This window comes from Monopterus albus, unplaced genomic scaffold (genome assembly GCF_001952655.1).
Source record: "Monopterus albus unplaced genomic scaffold, M_albus_1.0 scaffold209.1, whole genome shotgun sequence".
NCBI classification, from domain to species: Eukaryota; Metazoa; Chordata; class Actinopteri; order Synbranchiformes; family Synbranchidae; genus Monopterus; species Monopterus albus.
Genome location: NW_018128089.1, coordinates 828,260 through 850,701, shown reverse-complemented (window position 1 = coordinate 850,701; position 22,442 = coordinate 828,260). Strand labels below are relative to the sequence as shown.

Here is a 22,442-nt window from a genome sequence, read left to right as displayed (position 1 = left end):
AGCCCATCTGTCTGAGCCCAGCCACCTATCTGAAAGATGCCTATGAAAGCCACATACCTAAGACACAATTGTGATTGGTTCCAGCTAGTGGGGTGACAGCTGAACAGCGTCATACAAAACCTGACTGTTACGTCTTTCCTTTGTCACTCACTGACTCTTTGCGCTGTGTGTATGTGAGACCTCTTCATCAAGATACTGGTATTGTGCTTAGGCTATTGTCTGATTAGCTAAACCACACAGATTTCCATAACACCAACCAATGCAGCAGTTGTGTGTTATAGAAACAGCCATACTGTTTGCAGTTTATGCCATTTTCAGTGCAATTTCCTGTAGAGGTGACAGACCTGTTAGGATCCACTGTGTCGAGTATGGCCTCAAACTCAGGATCTGGTTCTCCTTCTTCCACCATGGGCAGGTCGTAGCCCAGCGAGCGCAGACATGACTTGAACTCCTGGTGGTTTAGACGTCCAGACTTCTCCTTGTCAAAGTGCCTACAAAGAAACAGGCAAACATGAGGATGTGAGCTGATCAGAATGAAAACAGACATGACATGATGAAGGCCGGTCTATGCCACTTACTTGAACATCATGCTGAACTCCTTTAGTGCCTCCTCCGTCACTCCAGTGGTGTTCCTGAGAGACACAGAGGGACAGGAACTTAAAGCAGCAGCTCACTTTCTGGTCTGCAGCTTTCTCCTCTTTGGCAACAGTGTCCCTAAAATTGTATCTGAATTCTAGAGCAACTCTGGAACATGACGTTACCTGGCCTGTATCTGTTGCTCAAGGTTGTGCTGCATCCTCATTCCCAGTTGGTCCAGTTGGTCCCACTGCTGTGCCAGACCCACTGTGCTGTGCTCTGTGTACTTGTTGTCCAAGATCAGTGCTTCCTCCATGGCTGCACCCAAGTCTTCAATCTTTTTCAGCTGGCTGCGCATGGCCCGGATTTCCTGGTGCTTACGCTGCGCGCGCACACACACACACACAGACCTCGGCTCAAAATTCAACAAAGATCCCTGACAACTTGTCCACTGGGAGCGACTTGTTGTGCTATGTTTATGTCCTGCTAACAGCAGCAGCATTAGCATGCGATGAACTACAACAGTGATACCTACCTTGGTGGCCTCCAGTTGGGACTCCAGGGTACCAGACTCTTCCACCATACACGACCTGGTGCCAACAGACACTGATATTAGAAGGGAAGCAGCTCTCTGGAAAACTGCTGCACTCACTCTGACAGTCTCTTGAACATCCAGTGCTCCCAGAGAAACATTTAGGGATTATAATTAAGTGTAGTGTTTGGAGATGATACCTGTTCTTGGGTGCATAATGTAGTATGTCATTATTGTGGCAAAATTACCTCACATCTGCAAGTGGAAACAGCTGCAGGGCATTAGTAGATCATGAATAGTTAAGTCAGTTTTCTGTTACAGAAGATGAAGGGTGCACCTTTAAGTCCCTGCACACATGCAAAATCAAAGAAAAATACCCACTGGGGCCAAATTTCACTAAAATCCGCTTAAAAACACCACTATATCCTACTTGTTTGTATATGTGCAGTGGAAAACAATTTGCAGTCTCCATCCCTGAAGTACACAGATGAAACAGTGACAGCTGGTCAGTCCCCTGGTCAAAAAGCGGTGTTGACTGCGGCCTGGTGCTTTGAGTTGGACTGGTTGTGTGTTAGTACAGCAGACAGGTTTTTAGACTTGTGTATGAGGTAGGGATGCACACCCTTAACAGTTTAACCGTTAACTGACAATAAGAATTCCAACTAATTAATAGTATCTGTTAAATGGTTAAAACATTTTTAAAATAGTCTGCTGAAATAATGGCTATAGGGCCAACGTATCAACTCATGGGGCTGCATGGTGGAAAGCTAATCAGACACGTTTCCCCATGTTGGCCACGGTACCGTCAGACCAGGTGTTCTCCACCGCGGGTCTCACAGTAAACAGACCAACCCCACAGTGTGTTGACATGTTGCTGTTCATGAACAAAACCGTTAGGCTATAGGTTGTTAACCTGTGGCGGTTGTGACGGAGATTTCAATGTGCGTTTCCATTAATCTCAGTACTTGAAGTGGGACAGTACGCACAGGTACGCAGTAGCAGCACTTGTGCATTATACTCTTTGGCGTACCGGCACTTCTCACAAGCTTCTCTTTTCTGCCTTTTCCATGGGTTTGAGAGCCAGCGCCCTTTTCTGCCTTTTCCATGGGTTTGAGATGTGCTGCATCTCTCCTGGACAGCAGATGATGGGAGCAGAGGGTGGTGACAAAAAGCTCCATGAAAAGAGACATGAAAAACACCACCCAAATAAGGCTGTAGCAGTACAAGTTATAAATCCGTTTAACAATAATGCAATGCAACATTTTACTTTATACTGTATTTTGTATTGCTGTAATCATCCTTATAAGAATAAGTGGTTGTGGAACGAATCGTCTGAGTTTCCATTATTTCTTATGGGGAATTTTGCTTTGATATATGAGTGCTGTGGATTACAAGCACGTTGCAGGAACGAATTATACTCGCAATCCAAGGTTTTACTGTATTCTTTAAATGGGTCACAGACACTCATCTAGTCTAAATAGCCTAGCGTTTTAATCTTGTCGGTTAACGGTTAATGGTTGGTTAACATACTGAAAATGTGCATCCCTAATGTGAGGTCACACAGCCCTCACACTGCGTGGCTGAGACAAAGCAAACAAAACCAGAGCAAGGCTTGAAAGTGGTTGACCTTCCAGAAAGATCATCAGCTACTTGGTACTGATGGACACAGATAACCCGTCGATAGGCTATGCTATTCAAAGAGGGGAGGGGGCAGGGAGGACCAGAGATTAATCATCAGACAAGAAAATGAAGGGAAAACAGGGAATATACCAGGAAAAATAAACATTACATCAAGAAGGAATAAGGAGAACATAAGGTTCTAAACTGGTCCTAATAAGTTTGATCATCAAAAACCAGCCACCACAGAGATGAAAGATTTGTTTCATCATGACATCCTACTCGGCTTTTACACCCACACACATGATCAAACTGTCTGAACTATAAAGAGAAAAAGTGATATTAACCCATCCAGAAGATATGTCCTGATTAGCACAGTAATCCCAAGCACCAGCGAGGAAGCAGCCGAGGACGGAGGGGGGTGGGGGTGTAAAGACAAAAAAAGAGAAAGACATATTAACATGAGGTAACAACAAGAATGCTCAATGCAAACAACACAAGCCAGTGTACAGAGTGGTGAATCTGCTGATGCCTTGGCTTTGAGAATGTTCCAATGCGATGTTTGTGCAAGAGTATGAACACGTCAGATGACGTGTGGGTGAGACTGTGTCCTCTACCTTGTCTCCTGTAGCCACTGATGGAAAGCGTTGGCATGCTGTGCAAACTCCTGACGCAACTTGTCATTTTCCTCCTGCCTCCTCTGCTCCTTCTGCAGCTCCAGCTCTCGCTCCTGCATTCCCAGTTACAGCCAGACAACACACAGCAGCAAGGTCACGTGCACCGACGACGACTTTCACTCTCTCAAAATCTAACAGTGATTAACAACCTTACCACAACCATGGCATTGTTTTTGCATTTACTTTATATATACTTCCTAGCAAACTCTAGGACTAGAAAATCTAAGTTGTGTTCCCTGTCAGCTGCCACTGTGTTTTGCTTTTATATCCAGTCTGTTTAGTGGTATAAGCAGAATTTAGTTTAGAAAAGAAGGTGACTGAAAATATGAGCAGGCTACATCTGTGAATTAGAATGTATCTAATCTTTGTTGTGGAGACCTTGATGATCTTCTGCAGGTTCCTCCAGGTCTCTTCCAGGGCCTCCATGGTGAACCAGGTGTAGGGGTTGGACACCACTTGGTAGCTCTTGATCTGCTGGTCCAGCTCAGCCAGCTGGTTGAAGTCAGCCTGAGCTGAGCTCAGTGAGGAGCGGAAGGCTTCATGGGCTTCACGCAGTGCCCGAATCTCCTCCAGAGAGTTGCACCTCACTGGGTCTGTTAGATCCTCCTCCGCATTCTCAAACCAGCTGTTGAAGGCTGATGCCTTCTTGGCAAATGTCAGGAACAAGTCTTCAACCTGGAGTGAAGAAGATATGATCCAATTTACTGATATCACCTGAGGTTTGTTACAGTGCTTTACTTCAGTTGCATTGAAGTTTTGATTTTAGGTTTACTGTGGAAAGAAGAACTGTTTCCCCACCAACAAGCCTGTCCTCAGGCCTCTTTACCTTTCTGAAGTGCTCCTGAGCCTCCAGAAGCTTTTTCTTCCGAGCAGCAGAGTTGGAGAGCAGCTGGTTCCAGCGCTTTATCAAGGCCGCGTGACGAGCCTCGATGGCTTTGGATTGGACATGCTTGGCGGCCAGCAGCTGATCCTTCAGGGCTGTAATGTTGGTGATGCCCTCCTGCTGGAAGGCCTGGAGGCCGGCATCAAATGTCTCCTGCACACAGACACACACAGAAAAGATGTTAACAGAGACAGTAACATGGTACAGTGGAAACTTGGACTACTGCTGGGGAGGAGGGTGTACCTGCTTGGTGAGCAGAGTCTGCACAGAGGACAGGTCTCTGCCATAATCATCGGTCTTCAGGCTGTTTTCTTTCTCACCTAAACACAAACCACATCCAAAGGTTCAGTGTGACACTTCACACAGAGTCCTGCCTAAACTGAAGATGGTTTTTGTTGATGTCTGGCTTCTTAGACAATTATTGAAGGTATGGTTTCATATTTGGGGGAAATAGACTCATGGACCTTTTTGCAGCAGACATTTTGACATGTCATAGTATGAAAAGCACAGGTGCAACTGATAACACTGACGATGGCAGCATCTCATTTATGTGAGCCATTTTCAGGATCATGGTATTGTGCATGCTAACCGAGTGGCATCGTTTATTGGGACACGTAATAGGACTTGTTAATGTTTTTTTTCCTACTGTGACAACTCAAAATGCCGATGTCCTTTTCCATCGCCTGGTACTGGTTCAATTTGACTCGACTCTACTCACTTTTGGTACCAGCTGCTTTATTTTCCACTGCAGATAGTACACCCCACAGTGTAGCTGGTTGTCACAGCGATGCTGCATTACACTGCTGTGACGTCTTGATTCTCGGTATGTGGCTGTTTGTCACAGCAAAGAGATTTTGTTTTAGAAGCGGCTGAAGGATGCAAGACAAAAAGACTGCTGAAACAAACAGGAGAGTTTGGCAAATATTGCTTTGGAGTTCAGACGACTCTGGTTACTCAAAGGTGATGGAAGAGGGTAAGTTACGCAATTTGATGATTAATTGCTAGCCTGCAGTGTTTACAAGTCACCATCTGGTATCGTTTCCGTTTATCTGGAACCTTGACAGAAGTCCTACCAAAAACAGTACCAGGTACTATCCCCAACATTTGACTCATGGAAACACAAATAAGTCAAGTCGTGTTGAGTTGAGCCAGTACCACACAGTGGAAAAGGTGCTTGTGTGTGTTTGTACCGATCCAGGACTCCACCACATCGGCCTTCCAGTTGAACTGCAGGAAGGCGGAGTTCTCGTCCAGCTTGGCCTTCCGCTGAGCTGCTGCCCTCTCCAGCTCCAACACTTTGCCTCGCAGAGCTGACATCTTGGCACTGATGTTGTCCACATGGTGGTTGTTCTGTTGGAGACATATTAATACACCTTTAATATAGCTCCTCTAGTCATATTTCACAAATCCACATAGATTATTACTTTGCTTAATGTTTATATTTCACAGCGACTACCTTCTTGATCAGCTCCTCTCCGTTAGCGCACACATCATTGACTCGGTCCCTGTGGACGGTGAAATCTGTCTCAAAGGCTTCATGCTTTTTCAGCAGGCCCTGTTGAAAACAAAAGGTTTCCCTAACCCTCAGTAAAAATCATCATAACTTATAACAGGGCACCGATTTTCTGGTTATGAAACGTACCTGCACAGCAGCCAGTGTATCTCCATAGTCCTCACTCCCCACTAGATTCAGCTTCTCATTAATCCAAGCTTCTTCCTCTTCCACGTTCGCCACAAACTGCTGGTACTCCAGTGACTCCTCCAGCCTCTGTCCCCTGGGAACAAACGCACACATACATCACAAACATTTACACTCCTATTCCTCTCTGTGTCTTTGTATCATAGGCTGCACTGGTCAGCAGGCTTACCTTGCTCCAGATAAATCTTTGAGTTCCTTCCAGTGGTCAACAAACTGGCTGAGCCTCTGCTGGATCTCCTCCTGGCCAATGGTGTTGTCATCAGACAGCTTTTTGCCAGTGTCCAGCACCGACTGGGAGCACACAGAGCAAAGAGGTCCAATCACTGCATACACCAAGCCATGTTATTTCTCTGAATATTTCTCTCTGACAAAGCCAGAATGTGAACTAAATACAAACACAAACAGGTGTGTTCAGGTTGAATAATGCAACTTTAAAGCCTGCTCAAAAACCAGAAGACACAGAGCCTGTTTTAGACGCACTCTGATGCCCGTTTAAATTATTTGGAGAACTGCTCTCACAGAGTAAATGGGACGAGCAGATCCCTGCCCTACCTGAATGGCCGGTTCATGGGCTCCCAGCTCAGCCTCCAGTCTCTTGTGCTTCTTTCTCAGATTCTGTACACCTGTCAAATCACGTCCGTAGTCCTCCGAACTCACAAGCAACTTCTTTTCTCTGTGTGGAGTTGAGGCAAAAATGAGTACTTTTAATTTGTGTACGTCTTGTCACAAAAACACAAGACTAGATAAACTGGGTGAACACAATACCAGAAACCCCTCTCTGTAAAAATGATAATACCATTGAATCAACACCTCGCCTAAACATTCTGAACTGAATATTATTATCTTCATGGAGGATGTATTGCAATAATGTTGGATTAACGGACATTATTTTAGCTAGCTGTACCCTAAACTACCAGCTGTTTTACTTGCCAATCGAACAAAAATAATCCATCTCTTAGCATTGTCTGAAAGTACATTTGTAAGGCTACAGTCTCCACAACTTGGACTTCATTACTGGCTTTCTATCAGAAATGCTGGTCTTCTATCAGATGATGCTGTGTTGACTGTGGATGTATTACTGCCTGTACAAAGATTTGCCCCTCAAGGATAATAAAGAGTTATCAACCCACTCCCTAAATAGGTTCAAACACCCCACCTTTAAATTGTTGGACGACTCTATAATAGTGTAATCTGACATAGTGACGGTCGTATCAGACAAACATATCATGTAGTCTGAACCAGGCATTACTTGGCATGACATGTTTCAGTAGGTTCCTATAATGGAAAAACCCCTAATGTCACTGGGCTTGTTTAAGTGGCTAGTTCCCTATTTAGTACAAACACCGCAGACACACTGAAAGATATGTGTAAAATTCATGCTTAAAATCCCACTGACTTATTGTATATACTGTAAAATATGAAAGTGTCTCTTTTTCTGTGTTTAAACCTTCACCAACTTAACTGTGTTAAGACAAGGAGCAAGAAAAATATACAAAATCAAACGCCAGAGTTTGTCACTACAGTGAAACCATGGGCATGCATGAGCTGCAAAGAGTTTTGTAATCTTAAACACTTTACTTTTTTTTTTTAAATAATCACAAAAATATTTATCTTGCCATTACAAAAACAAGTCATAAAAAACAACCTCCCAAAGTGGATTAACACGGTTCTCCCAGGTCCTGGCTCACTCTCTACAGAGCCACATGATGTAGGATGGGAGATCAAAGCTTAAGACACACTGATATAATCATCTTGGTTCTCCAGAGTGAAACGTGATTTGTGGAGCAAAAACATACATTAAATTATTAGTGCATCATCATATTTCATTAGAAAAACTTACACTATTACACTATGATATATCCTGTAGACAGACATGAATTGTGGTGTCATGTGGAGAATGCATTTACAAACAAAGAGCAATTTTTTGTGAAGACAAACTGAACTAAACACCAGAAAGCCACTGTTAGACCAATCGAAACTGATGTGCAGAATCTGTAGCATATAGCGAATGTGCAAATAACAATGCTGTTTTAATGGTACTGTACTGTGTATATATACATTGTACAGATTAGACAGACTCGTACAGGTCCCTAGTACTCTGTTTTAAGTACTCTATCTTTATTACTATTTATCTCATTTAAATGAACATTCCATGTTAATACTGCTATTTTGTTATATTACACAGCCTTATGCTGGTTTACTGTCTGCACATTGAGAGCTGATGTACCAGAGTCAAATTCCTCGTGTGTCGAACACACCTGGCCAATAAACTGATTCTGATTCTGGTGTAATTAAAAAACGGGTTACAGTGCCATCTAGTGGCACAGCTACACCAACACTTTCCATGGCAAGTCAGCGACTCATCCTTGCAGTCCTGGTAAAATCTCCTGTCAGTTTATTTTTGAGTGAGATACTCTCTTTTTCTGAAAATGACAGCAACGCTCGAATTCATGTGGCTAATGAGCTATGTACAAAATCTATATTTGATAATTATTGACAACGAGGTTCCAGGGAATGTTTTGACACCAGGTTTGTTGAAAAACCCGAGACTAGTTTGTAAACTGGCAGATGTGGCTCAGTGTGGTGAACACAGCGATATAATTTTTTTTAATGTGCTGATTACAGTTAGTGAGTTATGAGACAAAATGCGTATAGTGTGGTTGATTCAGGTCATAATTTGTGGGGCCTTTATTTAAGCGATACTACCTTCTTTTAAAATAGGACCTTTACACCACGTATAGTTTAGTCACCACAACCACCTTTAGAGGTTGAATGATAATAATAATAATAAAAATAAATAACAACAAAAACAATTGCATTCCAACACTGCTGGTGCTTGGACCCCTAAAAAGAAACTGCTTTCCAAAACACGGATTCCTCAAGATAACAAGAACTGAGGGGGAACTCTCTTACTTGATCCAAGACTCCTCATCATCCAGGTCCCTGAAGAACTGATGTAGGCGGTGGGACTCGTTGAGTTTAGCCCGACGGCCAGCAGCCATGCTTTTGATCTTGGCAAAGCGGCCATTAACAGCATCTCTCTTGTCCTTCACCTGTGAGGTGTCAAAGGCGTTGCTGGCCATCAAGCTGTCAGCCTGACTGTTCAGATCTTTCAGACGATCCTGTGGGGAGGACACAGGTGATCTCAGTGTAAGGTCCTGTGTGTTCTCAGAGGTACAGCTGGCCCATATGCCAAGCCATTTGTAGTAATGTGCTACATACCTCATGGGCAGAAATATCAGCCTCCAGCAGCTGGTGTTTCTTCAGCAGGTTGTTGACTGAGGCCAGATCTTTACCATAATCTTCAGAGGCCAGAAGGGCTTCCACCTGAGAAACAGTCGCATTCATCAGAGATGAGATTAGCTTCTGTACATTGGTGTGTCAGCGTTTCACTCTGGCATGCAGATGCTCACCTCAGACAGCCAAAAGTCAAAGTCCTTGATTCCTGTGTTGAAGTTCTGCTGCTTGTTGGCCTCTCTGAGTTTCTGACTCTTCTCTGCAGACTTGTTAACAAGGAACTGCCACTGTTCATCCAGAGCGTTGAGGCGTGCCTGAAAAAACAGACAAGTCACTTATATTTCATCTCAACACTACTCCATGTGAGTGGATGCTCACACCTGGCCATGTGGAGAGCCACTAGATCTCAGTTTATTCTCAAAAGAATTCATGTCTTGCACTAGCTGAGTCATTCTTAAGCTCTTACATGATTGGTCACAGGATGTAAATTTTACTCTGCCACATTTGACAAAAGTGTCAGCATGCCAAAACTTACATGTAGAGAAATAAATTTGTATTCTGAGAGTGCACAGACATACTTTGACTGCGTCCTCGCTGCCGGCACAGGCTCCTCTCTGGATCAGGGCGTTGCCAGTATCGATAACACCACGGATTCTGTCTGCGTTGGCGTGCAGCTCTGCCTCAAATGCCTGATGTTTCTGATGCTTACTCTGACAGCACAAACAGAGGTAGGAGGGAACACAGACAATACATGAGAACCACAAGGTGGATAAGCTCCTGATTTATGTGCACAACTCTCCTTATATTGAGATTACATTAATAATGGTGAAGTCATTCAACACAACATCCAGCATTAATGTCACATTCATATTCAAGGCAAGAGCTGAAATTAAAGTTTGCCTGCCCCCCCATTATGAGATTAACATCACATTTGAATTTAGTGTTCAAATTGTGTTTGTCACTGACAAACTAGAAAGTGGAATACAAAAACATACTGCAACACAGGATAGCAACTATGACAGACGATATGTCGGACATTGATATACACACAGAGGACACACGAACAAAAAATGGCAGTGCAGAGGACAACATCTGTGAAAAAACCTACTGCTGGAAGAGTCACTTCAAAGTTGCTTCATGTCAGTAGCTTCCTACATTTCCATGGTCTTGACAGCTGGTCTACAAGACACTGTCTTTAAACATCAGGCAAAGAGCCTGGCACAGCGCAGAGTTACACTTCACAATTTAGAAATGGTCAGTGGGACACCAGTGTAGCAGACAACCTGCTGTGCTATTAATCAATAACCATTCAGCCTAATGAATTTAATTTCTAGGTCCAATTTGAATAGTTTTGACTGCAGACTCAATCTGAAGCAAGTTTAAAGATACCCCCCTCAAAATGAACATAAAAATGGAAGCCACACCCAGCAACTAACAGCTTTCAATGACAGAACCAACCTAGGATAAAATAAAATGAGCACAATATTATCCAAACTTTTTTTAAGCTAACAATTAAAATCCAAGTGGTACAGAAGCTGACACTCAACAGAGCTGAGGGGGCAAACTCAAGATGGAAGGAATGCTTGGTCTATGTCGGGTCTACACACATAGCAGAGACGCGGACACATGGAAGACAACCAGCTTGGTTGTTAGTCAGCTGACACATCGCTCAAACTTACCAGCAGCTTGGACAGCTATAAAAAATAAAACAGTGAGAGAAATTGAGTCTCACTTCAGACAGGACAAAGAGAGGGATTTAACACAGTGACAGAAGATTCTTGTCAATAAAACAAGACAGAACACATCAGCTATTTGAATTTAGCTCAGGTCACGCTCTTGTTTAAATGGTTTTCAGTTCACCAAATTACACTGAAAACAACTTGTGAGGTGATTCCATGTACTCCTGTGCTAGTCAGCATATACCTGGATGTTAGTAGGATCCTTGTAGGACTCATCAGTTGCAGTCTGCAACTTCTCACTGATCCAAGCCTCGATCTCATCCACATCCCGGCTGAACTGCTGCAAAGTCTGGGATTCACCCAGCTTCGAACGCTTTTCGATCATCTGGGCCTTCAGCCGGCGCCACCTTTAAAATGTAAACATTTTTCTCCCTTTTATCTTAATTTTACTTTGTCATAACTGATGCCTTTGATTTGACCTGTTCCTGGTAATATAGTGAAATGACAGCTGAACTGAGGAACATACTGCTGGTGATCTGACACTGACTTGTAGGTGATTTTATATTTTCTAAACTGTATTTTAGCAGAGATGAATTCAGAAGTGTGGCGCTGCTGCTTGAACAGCTCAGGGTAGAACAACAGAAGATGCATCACATGTTATATCATCAGCGGGCATGCTCTTGAACACTTAGAGGCACAGATAAAAATGCCACATAGTCAGCATGGCAAAGGCCAATGTATGTTCATGTCCTTTGTATGTCCTTCGAATAATGTAGCTAGCACTGTGGACAGTCTGCCATTAACTATAAAGCGACACAAACGAGGGGGACTTATAAATGCCAGGGTACATTTATGAAATAAGGTTAACAGGTTATTATATTCAATCTGTTTAATTGATGTAGATCATTTTAAAAGATATATTGTTCAATTTAGTGATCATTATTTTTTGTACATTTAATTAACACTAGAAATCATATTAGAACAAAGTGTTCTCACTTCAAAGTGTCATCCCTGTTGTATTTTGTAGACAGTTTTGTCCATAAATAAATCTAGCTCCTACCTATCAAGGACTTCATTGCGGCGCTTGAAGATCTCAGGTTTGGCATAATGGTCAGCTCCAATCAGCTGATCAGCAAAGGACTGCAAAGCAGCAATCTTCTCCTCCTGTATAGCAGGGTAACAGTGAATTGTTTATAAAATGACCAATATAACTAACCCATTTAATCAATTTGATGAGCCTCTTTTCACTCAGCACTGAAACATCTTACTGACCTGCACATTAATGGCCTTGTCAAAGTCTTCATGTTTCTTGATGAGGGCCTCCACACTGTCCAGGGAGTCGCCTTTGTCGTCACTGGCTAGGAAGGCTTCACGAGCTGCCATCCAGTTCTCAGCCTGTTCACAGTCCCTGTTGAAGAGCTGGTGCAATGCAAGACAACAGTCAGTTGAGAGAAAAACAGCTGTACCTGACAACGTAACAGTTTTCTACTGGCTAATTTCATTACCTGGAGCTCAAGGCACTGGTCCAGCATCATGCGACGCTGCACCCAGGCCTTCTCCAGGTCAGCACGTTCACGATCTAAAGCCTCCAACTTCTGCTGAATCTCAGGACTGGCATAGTGGCCTCGTGCCAGCAGCTGCTGACCAAACTGTTCAAAGGCCTGGAAGGTACCAGCACGAGCATCAATCTCTGTGCGGTGTTCCTGGATAAATAGAAAGACAAAAGAACATGGGTGGGCAGTGTTTTATGGGCAATGCGCTGCAATGACGTTTGCAACTCTGTACAGAAACAGAAGGGAGGAATTCAATACCTGGTGTCTTTCCAGGAGAGCCTCAGCTCCGGTCACATCTTTGGCCAGCTCTTCTGAGGACACAAGCCCTCGGATGCCATTAATCCAGGACATCAGATCTCTGTGTAAAGATGACAATACCACACATATCCTAAGGCATCTCTTTGGCTCATGCCACTTTTTCAGCCTAGTTGTTCGTCACTCGAACAACAAATCTGACCTAGTGGCATCCATAGGCTGTTCTCTCCTCACCTGAAGTCAGACAGGAAGCGCTGCAGGTCATGGGAGTTACCAAGCTTGTCTTTGCGCTGGTCAGCACGTCCCACCAGGCTGCTCCAGGCAGTGTTCAGCTCAGTGCATTTCTCCTGGATGTCATCCACTGCCTCTGGGTGGGACTGGATTAGACGCTCCGCTGTCTCACCGAGAGAGTTCACCTGGGCAGGGGTTAGCAGGAGTGTCAAAAGAAAGCCACAAAAGAAATATTTAAAATCACACATTATGCAAAAATTCTGTATGACTGACCTTATCACCCAGGGCTGCTAGGTCTCTCTCAAATCCTTCATGTTTGCGCTGCAGAGCCTGAACGCTGGCCAAGTCGTGACCATAGTTGTCAGTGTTAAGGGCCTGGTTCTTCTCCTCAATCCACTCTTTAGTTTCATCTGCATCCCTGTGAAAACACAAAGACAACTTTCCAAAATGCTGCACCACACAAGAGAGAACAGTTTCATTTCAAGTTTCTGTGCCAGTTGGGGTTTCAGAAAGTTGTTGTACATTGATGGAGGTTCTGGTTGCAGTCTGTGTCTCTCCACACCCCCTGCCCAGATTTCATGGCCAGACTGGTTTCTCAGGCAGACAAGCTAGCAACAGGTAGAGTTAGCCTGGTTAGCTTCCCACTGGCTGTTACTGTTTAGCAGTTCATACTGTGAAGGTAAGTGTACTAGATGTTTTGATTGTGTTTTGATTTCAGTTCTCTCAATTCCAAATAGATCAACAGTTACAGTAGATCTTCAATAGCCAACTCTGTCACAATGTGGAATGCACTATGTGAGAACTTCAGGTAAACCTGCCTTTCTTGTCTAAACTTGAACTGTACAGCTCTAGTAACTGTCAAATGATAGCAAGATTTAAACACACACCAGAGCTTCCCAAAATGTATAGATGACGTCACAGGCCTCAGTCTTTGATTCTTACCTGTGGAACCGCTGCACCTCATGGGCACTGCCCAGCATGTTGCTCCTCTCTTCAGCCAAATGCTGCAGCGACCGCCAGCGATTATTCAGCTCCTGGACATAAAACAGTCGACATTAAATGGCATTCTATAAGCTTCAGGTTTTAAACAGGTACTTTTTGAGTGATTAAGTGTGAAGATGATGGATGCGTTGCAACACAACTGTAGCACTGACTTTTTAACACTGACTGTGCAAAGGCCCATCAACCTATGTATTTTTTATCATAAGCCTAGGAGTTTTAATGCTGATACTTTGTTTATGAAAATATATTAGTCTTGTTTTATTGAGTCCATTCTGACATTTTCTTTTTATTTGTTGGTTCAGGTCTCTCAATTCAAAGAACAAGAAGAAGAGGCTGGAGAACATTGTGAAGATGTGCAGTAAAATTGCTGTCAAAAAGTTTAATGAACTTGCTGGTTTATACAGACATTGAACTGCGAGGAAATCAGTATTATAGATGAGAGCCACCCTCTTTTTGCAGAATGCAACTTGCTGCCATCTGGTCAGAGATTTGCTTTGCCAAAATGTAGAACAAATAGAATTTAAGAATTCATTTGTCAGGGCTACCACTGCCCTCTTGAATAGTACTACATGATTCAACCCTCCCCATCTTTCTTCTTGCGATGTGCTTTTATTGTATTTGGTATGCATGTTGGACTATGTGGTTGTATGATAAATTGCCCTATGGGTATAATAAGTTAATCTTGATCTTGCTATGAAATTAGATTAGAACTGTTAGATGTAGAGATCAACCTTTAAGGAAGATGAGAAACACTACATTAAACATACAGTAGAAAAAAAAATACACCACTGGTTAATCTTGCTACAATATTAAGTATTTACAAATGCTGTCGATGTAATAATTTTATTTCTTTTGGCATTTGGTTTTTGTTTTTTCCTCGCACCACAAGATGGAACCGATCTGATCGAAACCAGTTTAATTTTGTTTAACTGAACCAAAGAATATACTGCCAATATTCATGAACCTACCTTTCATGTACTTTGGTACTTTACTCTTTTGCACTTTTGTGAGCAACAGTTTTTTCTTTAAACACCATCCATAGAGGTTGACATCATTCCATATGATCAGTCACTGAAGCAAATTTCCTTTAGCACCTAACCACCACCTCCACTGCATTTTTGTTTATGTTCAGTGGTCTATTCATGCTCTTGTACCCTCTCCCCCTTACATGAAGTCTCTCAGCCTGGTTCTTACTTGTTCAGGTGGTTTGTTACCACATGGAGCCGTGCTGTGTTAGACACATGTGACAACACTGTGGTGTTCACAGGTTCATTAAACATTAAAAACAGGTTCAGTACAGAGTGTTTATGGGCCCTTTCAAGTCATTCATATTTTCTTATGTTTCAGACTTATCATTAAACAGATTCATTTTTCTTTCTCATAGCACAGGTGTGTGTTCAGTTATGTTTTATACTGTATTTAAATAAAATATTAAAGATGCAAATACAACATGCTTATTTGCATAGTTTGTGTCTAATATGGGTTTGATGGGCACAGGCAGTGATGGAGAAACAAAGGCAGATGGATGTTGGCAAGAACATTACACAGTATGAGGACAAAGAAAATATGTCAGACTACAGCAGACAGCAAGAAGGACTGTAACAGGATGAACACGTGGCATGGAAACAGGGTGGAACCAAACTGAAGTGAACACTGCTATCACTAGAGTCAGGTTTCAGAGCACAGGAAGGAAGAGATCATGCGACACCAAAAGGAAACCATGACGATGGAGGTAGCTTTCTGATCAAAATGCAGGACACGGAGGAGGGATTCAAAATAAAGCACTAGTTAATCTTACCTTGATAGTATTAAAGTTAGCCGTTGTTTGAACAGCCAAGCGTATATTCTATAGTCAACGATGAACAAAACATGACAAAGTTGTCAGGGAAAGAAGGGGACAAAAAAGACAAACACCACACCAGTTAAGAGTGTTATGGAAGCCCTCAGGGTTCATCTGGGTCTTCTCTCAATACCAACCAAGAATTAACACCAATCAAGACATGGTAACCACAGCAACCATGGCTAGAGCAGCACCAACCAACCAGCCCCAAACTCAACTAATTGTGATGAATCAAACAACATTTTTAAACAATTGAGACATCATTTAAATTTCAAGGGACATTTAAGAGGCTTGGGAATTCCAAAGTAGCCCTGTTGTCTCATCAGTGTCCAATCATATTCAATGAGGACACGTAATATTATGCCCCATGCTGGTAAATGTCTCATTCAGCATGATTGCAGTAAATGCCAGAAGTGACACAACAGTATTACACATCAACCCGATGCCAAACATGCACAGTTACATTATTAGGTCAAAAGTGACAGGCTGCCACACGTTTGTGGCTTGTCTAGAAACACGCAATAACTGAATGCTTGAATGTCTTTTCTGAGACAGATTGTAGATGTGGCTTACCTTCCATGGAGATGCACTCTTGGAATCAGCTTCATCCTGTACAAGAAAAAAAAGTCATGATGCTGGTAAGCACACAATTCATTATTTTGATATTTGTAGTGATGGGCTGATCCACATTTTTTCAGTTCCAATGAGACTCCAATACACAGCTGCGATTCCGATACAGATTCCAATACAAGAGCTCTTTCATTGCCATAAAATAATCAATACTAATAAACAAAATATTAAATATGAGTAATGACAGATAGGTGTAACCTCTAGATGGTCAGAGGCCAAGGACACACACACACGCACGTTTACAAATCTCCACTTTTGGGCTAGAAATAAATGTGGCCTTGGCGTTGCAAATTTCACATTTACCACTTAAAATTTAGCTAACATTAGGACATTAATAATTTATTATTAATAAAAAATCCATCTCCCCCATCTTCGGTGACATGTCTCATGTTATGTTACTGCAGTTTCATGGTCCAGCACAAGCTGTGGACTGGAATATGGATCAGTAAGTGGATCAGCACTGTCCCATATCTGATGAATGAATGAATGACATCAATATCAGACCCATCCCATATCTGATGAATGAATGACATCAATATCAGACCCGATAGAGATATAGGATCAGATCAGGCCCATCTCTAGATATTGGAAATGTTTACTAAATATGAAGCAAAATGTATGTAAATTACATAAATGATTACAACCTTTCCAGGAGCAGCACCAAGCAAATCTTGTTGCTGGAAAAAAAAGAGGGGGGGACAAACGCACAATCTCCATTAATCTACAGCTAAAACATAGAAGATAGCTCATATGTAGTTGATCTAGGGATGGAGAACTTACCTGAGCCTGAACCATGGGGGCCTCCTCAGCCATGAGGCCTTCAGACTCCAGCTCAGATGCCACTTTGTTGATGTCCCTCAGACGAGACTCATTGGCCTTCAGGTCCTGCACCAAACGAAAGATCATACACTTTTTGTGAAACATGTCCTTAAACAAATAACATGTACAAACCATCTCAACAAATTCACACATTTTACAAGAGTAGAATTAGAGCTAAAGAGTAAACATCAGGTTACATTAGCTGCTTAAATGATTTCACTGCTACAAATTACATTAGAGTCAAGTTCATGGTCGAGGTCTGGTGAATTTTATAAAGAACTCAAGTTACAATGATGCAAGACCAATGAAAGAAATGCTGCATGAGAAGTTACACTGAGTAACGATAGCTTAGTAGGACTGAGCTAGAACAAAAGCGACATTGTGACTTTGGCTTCCTCATAGAAAGAAAGGTTAAAAGATAGGTGGACATTACCTTTTGGAAGTCATCAAACTTCTTCTGCAGGACTTCAACCTGCTCCAGGTCTGAGCCGAGCTCTTCATTAGTGAGGGTGCTCTCCTTCTCATTGATCCACTGCTGGAGCTCGTTGGCCTCACGGAACAACATGAACTTTTTGCAGCTCTTCTCCAGCATGTCCTTACGTTTCTCTCCCAGGTCTAACAGAGTACCATACCTTGAAAAAGGAGATAATAGGAAGCATTATGTTAAAGAACCACTGGAAACTCAGGTACTAGAAAAACACTGACATGCTGTATGTTGGGAGCTTGTGCACAAGGAAGCCTTGTTTTGGGGCATGAGCTTTATGATTTGTAAACGCAAAGAAATGACAGTGTGAACTGCCAGTCTATTGCCAAGGGGACAAAAACTAACAAGTCGCAACCACAGAATCTAATCATATCATTTAATGCATCTAATAATCCTTCTAATACTGTGACAAATTTTTAAGTATTTTTTGAGAATCTACTCTTTTAAGGAATTTGCATGTGTTGCTGGTTATCACTCTGTTTCCTAAAAGATGCCTCTGAAAGTTAAAGCTGCAAAATTAGCCCTGAAGCCCTGCAACAAATGATCAGTCAGTCCAAAGACAATGAATTGAAACTGAAGAAGCAGCAGTAGCAGAGGAAGAAGAATCATTAGCTGCAGCTCTAGACACCTGTTATTAACCTGAGACTTGTACAACACAAACTTTACTACACTACCTGAGCAAACAGACAAACAAATGGAAAACATCATGATAACAAAACGTATTCCAGGCCCGAACAATATAAATACCATTAACACCATCTATTTTTCAAATGACTGAATCAGCTGTGAAACTATTAATTTCATACCTCCATAAAAATACCAGACATACCTTTTCCAGACAGATCTTAGGTCAGGCCCAACACTGATATGAATGCTTGTTCATGAAATACCAGACCACATGCGCCTTATGAGCAGAAACAGGGCTTCACTGCAATATTCTAACTTTTTAAATATACTACTAGTCTTACTAAACTTAAGGGAAAACAAGCCATAGTGCAACATCATTCAGCAAAGCACCCAAATTTTAATGAGTGAGATTTTAATGTTTATGCCAATTTAACAACTATAGTGGTAACAGGATGAGCTGTGTCAGAATTCAGCTCAGCCGGTAACTGATCGATCACACTGTATGTTCATTTCATAGTCATTTTTGGTAGCAGCACTTCGCAATGTCTGGGAAAAAGGAAGAGTTTTTACAAGCTAGTAAAAGCAGAGAAAAAGGAAGAGAGTTTTTACAAGCTAGTAAAAGCAGAGAAAAGTTAAGGTTGCTACCTCCACTCACCGATATCCTAAATGGAAATGAATCAACTTTGATCAAATACAGGGTTTGTCTATCCATCTATCAAATCATACACCGACCAAGTTAAGCCCCTTTTCTGCTGCCTGGTTCTGGCTCAGCTCACCTCAACTCGCCTTACTTGCGTTTCCATCAGTCAAATGTTGGGGATAGTACCTGGTACTATTCTTGCTATCACCTCTGTCGAGGTTCAAGCAGAGGTGATACCAAATGGTGACATGTAAACACTGCAGACTAGCGATCGGTCTGAGAAACTGCATCAACAACATGCAAGATGTCCTGGAACAAAGGAAGTGCCGTTTTTAAAAGCAATGTTATTTAATGTTAACCGCTACTTTACTGAAGTTACTGTACTAACTAAAACAGCCACATAGTGAGAATCAAGAACAGAACACCTTCGATGTCGTCCATTGTTAGTGTGTCAGCTGAAGATAACATCACGGCAGTGTAATGCTACACTGAGAGGGGACCATCTACAGTGGAAAACCACACACCCGGTACCAAAAGGGAGAATAGTTGAGTCAAGTTGAGCCGACAGAAACGGGGCTTAACTGAATAATCATTAAAGCTACTTTCTCTGACTAGGACTGTACATCTTGGACTTGAGGTAACCTCTGCAAAAATTAATCATAACCTGATGTGCACAGAACAGACCACTAATGAGGCATATTATGGCTTATGAAATAAGAATAAATAAATAAGAAGTCTGAAATAAACATCCAGAAAAGCCTGGGATGAGAAGGATGTGAAAGGTGTGCAATTGTGCTTCTATCCCTGTACTGAATAGAAGATGAGGATGAAGCGGACAGTGTCACACAACATGAGGGTTTCTGGGATAGGGAAGGATATAATGCTGCTGATGATATTTAGTGGTATATCATAATCACAAGAACACACAGAGGAACACAGTTCCTACTCACAGCTCTTCCACCTGCTTCATGCGCACAGACACGCTGCAAGCCTCCTTGGTGACAAGCCTGCTCAGTGGCAAGGCAGGGTGAATGCACAGCACAAGATTACATTGTTAAATACAGCAAGACGACAGAAGAGGAGACAGAAAGAGGCCAGGGGCAAGATCATTAGTGTTAAAAACTGAGCAGAAAATATGACTTGGGGAAGTCAAAGAGGTTAAAAAGCAAAGACGACCCTTGAGAGAAGTAGTTAAATCTAGTAGGAAAGGAGGAATGAGTAAACTACATTGTGCTACATAATGTTGGAGGTTACAGTGTGGGTTTCTTACTGATTCTCTATCTGGTCCTGGCGCAGTGCAATGCTGCCATGTTCATCCAGCAGGTTTTCCCTGGAAGAGGACTGGGTAGGGTCCAGCTTCTTGACATAAGCAGCTGGAACAAAGCCCTGGCGATCATTCACCTCCACCTTCCACCAGTCCTGCACCAGGGAAGATACAGAGCAGTACTTACATTGTAATTATTTTGCTTAAGTTTACTGCATTATATTTAGGCTAAGTGCTTATATGGCTGTTTCGCATTACAGATTTACATGATATTTCCATTGATATTCTAGAGATATTTCTATTTTTCAAAAAATTCCACAAGGGTTAAGTTGTATTGACTGAGAACCAAAGGTCTGATACATCTTATTCATCTATACACTAAAGCTCCATTATTGTCCAGAACAATTAAGCTGTTGCAGTAGGTGACACCATGAACTTAACCTTCTTCATGTATAATTCAGCACGTCTCTGATGTCAGTATTTGTTGAAGCTTGTTAGGAGAGGTTCAGAATGAAGTCCAGTTCATGGGCAGTCAGACAAGCAGCTGGACTTAACCATACCTTGTTGGTGCTGTTAAGTAGGGTCAGGATGTCCCCTTTCTTCATGGTTACTTCACGAGGGCTTTTTTCCTGGTAGTCATACAAGGCCAGGACCAGCTCCTTTCCAGTCTCGTCATCAGTTGGTGCCACTTGTTGCTGTTCAGTAAAACAAACAATCCGTGTCACAGGTTTATCTTTAAAAAGTAAAGAACATTTGGTTAATCCACCAATCTAAGATTCATAAGCTTTATTCTGCAGGAAAACGGTTTCCAAGGAGCTGAGTACGTATGGCGAGCTGAGGTATGGAGAGGGCTGGGTTTTACCCTGCAGGACTGGGCTTGTTCCTTCAGGGCCTGGATGCTGCTCCCATAAGCGCTCAGGTCAGACATCAGAGCCTCGTGCTTCTTCAGCAAAGCCTGCGGAAGACAAACTATTCAGCACAACTATACGCGTCACTTTAATTCATTTTTCTGTTATTTAGCTTGATTTGATCCATCATACACTGCATCACAGAAATGTACTTTGCTTATTTTGCTGAATATTTTGATGAGAACTTGTCATCAGGCATTAACAACATATGAGCTAACTGTTTTTTGAGATAATTTCCTGTTCGTCTGTTCCATGAATAAACATTTTTGATGTATTGTCTTAGCCTTTTGCTGTAATGTTAACACCAGACCATTGCTAGCTTGTACTTCTTTTGCCTCTCCCTAAGAAAAGTGTCAGATAGACTGTGATCTATAATTATTGCTTGTTCTTATCTGCTGTGTTTCCTTGACAACACTTGCTGAAGATCTCCATTAGCTGTTGCTCTGTTGAAATCAAGTTTATCAGGAGCTATCAGAACATGCTGCACTCATTTAGAATAGAAACCAACAATATTCCCCTGTTCCAGTGATTCTTTACAGTATTTTGAAACATGACAGAATAAAACCTAATTAACTGATTAGTATCAATAAAATTACACCTGATGAAGATGCTATAAACTAAAAACATAAGAAATGTAGTTTTTAAGCAATAAGACTGTATGAATTGATAGTTGATTTGAGGTGAATGTCTGGCCCATATCCCTTCCATTCACGTACCTCAGCAGAGTCCTCATCTTTGCCATAGTCGATGCTCCCCACGATGGGCTCCTTCTCCCTCATCCAAGACTCAGCCTCATTGGCATCAGCAAAGTACTGCTGGGCCTGCAGAGAGTCCTCCAAATCCTGTCTCCTCTGGGAGGCCTTAGCCTTCAGTGTATCCCAGCGTCCGTGTAGTTCAGCCAGCTTAGCTTTCACGTCCTCAGCAGCAAAGTGCCCTGAGTACACCACACATGAATGATCAGCATTTGAGTGTTGGGGCAATATTTCATTTGTATAAAAGTTCACAATTATCTCACAAAAGACACCAAATGACTTTTAAATGATTACCTTCCTCGACCATAGCCTCTCCTTTCTGGGTGACAACCTTAATGCGAGGCTCATGACCAGTAATCTCTGCCTGCAAGGCCTGGTGTTTCTTCAGCAAGTTCTGGACACCAATCAGGTCTTTGCCTGAAGAAAACAAGAGAACACTCTTTAGAACTTCACTTTTTCAAACGTTCACTGCTTATTTACACATTCAGGCTATTTGAAGGAGACTGATAATATATTCGCCTATGCCCTTTGATTTTA

At 42.2% G+C, this 22,442-nt stretch overlaps 1 protein-coding gene across 8 annotated transcripts in view; it reads right to left on the bottom strand.

The window, feature by feature from the left end:
- The window catches only part of sptan1 (spectrin alpha, non-erythrocytic 1), a 38,660-nt gene that overhangs the window by 772 nt on the left and 15,446 nt on the right, over positions 1-22,442 (bottom strand). For 3 of the 8 annotated variants that reach the window (XM_020618732.1, XM_020618733.1, XM_020618729.1), the window contains 38 exons: positions 22,200-22,322; positions 21,870-22,087; positions 21,108-21,200; positions 20,806-20,940; positions 20,252-20,400; positions 19,932-19,988; positions 17,664-17,862; positions 17,192-17,296; positions 17,056-17,088; positions 16,355-16,390; positions 15,740-15,787; positions 13,882-13,973; positions 13,213-13,357; positions 12,943-13,124; positions 12,712-12,811; positions 12,406-12,603; positions 12,173-12,319; positions 11,961-12,064; positions 11,145-11,307; positions 10,901-10,915; positions 9,800-9,931; positions 9,398-9,535; positions 9,207-9,311; positions 8,898-9,106; positions 6,537-6,657; positions 6,154-6,275; positions 5,928-6,060; positions 5,742-5,840; positions 5,476-5,635; positions 4,529-4,605; positions 4,229-4,438; positions 3,781-4,077; positions 3,343-3,455; positions 3,073-3,090; positions 1,112-1,166; positions 762-958; positions 579-632; positions 345-491 (listed from right to left, as the gene is read on the bottom strand). In XM_020618732.1, the coding sequence (XP_020474388.1) occupies positions 345-491; positions 579-632; positions 762-958; positions 1,112-1,166; positions 3,073-3,090; positions 3,343-3,455; positions 3,781-4,077; positions 4,229-4,438; positions 4,529-4,605; positions 5,476-5,635; positions 5,742-5,840; positions 5,928-6,060; positions 6,154-6,275; positions 6,537-6,657; positions 8,898-9,106; positions 9,207-9,311; positions 9,398-9,535; positions 9,800-9,931; positions 10,901-10,915; positions 11,145-11,307; positions 11,961-12,064; positions 12,173-12,319; positions 12,406-12,603; positions 12,712-12,811; positions 12,943-13,124; positions 13,213-13,357; positions 13,882-13,973; positions 15,740-15,787; positions 16,355-16,390; positions 17,056-17,088; positions 17,192-17,296; positions 17,664-17,862; positions 19,932-19,988; positions 20,252-20,400; positions 20,806-20,940; positions 21,108-21,200; positions 21,870-22,087; positions 22,200-22,322 (4,729 nt within the window). The remainder of the gene's footprint in view (positions 1-344; positions 492-578; positions 633-761; positions 959-1,111; positions 1,167-3,072; positions 3,091-3,342; positions 3,456-3,780; positions 4,078-4,228; positions 4,439-4,528; positions 4,606-5,475; positions 5,636-5,741; positions 5,841-5,927; positions 6,061-6,153; positions 6,276-6,536; positions 6,658-8,897; positions 9,107-9,206; positions 9,312-9,397; positions 9,536-9,799; positions 9,932-10,900; positions 10,916-11,144; positions 11,308-11,960; positions 12,065-12,172; positions 12,320-12,405; positions 12,604-12,711; positions 12,812-12,942; positions 13,125-13,212; positions 13,358-13,881; positions 13,974-15,739; positions 15,788-16,354; positions 16,391-17,055; positions 17,089-17,191; positions 17,297-17,663; positions 17,863-19,931; positions 19,989-20,251; positions 20,401-20,805; positions 20,941-21,107; positions 21,201-21,869; positions 22,088-22,199; positions 22,323-22,442) is intronic. The other 5 variants (XM_020618734.1, XM_020618730.1, XM_020618735.1 and 2 more) reach the window with 5 other exon arrangements.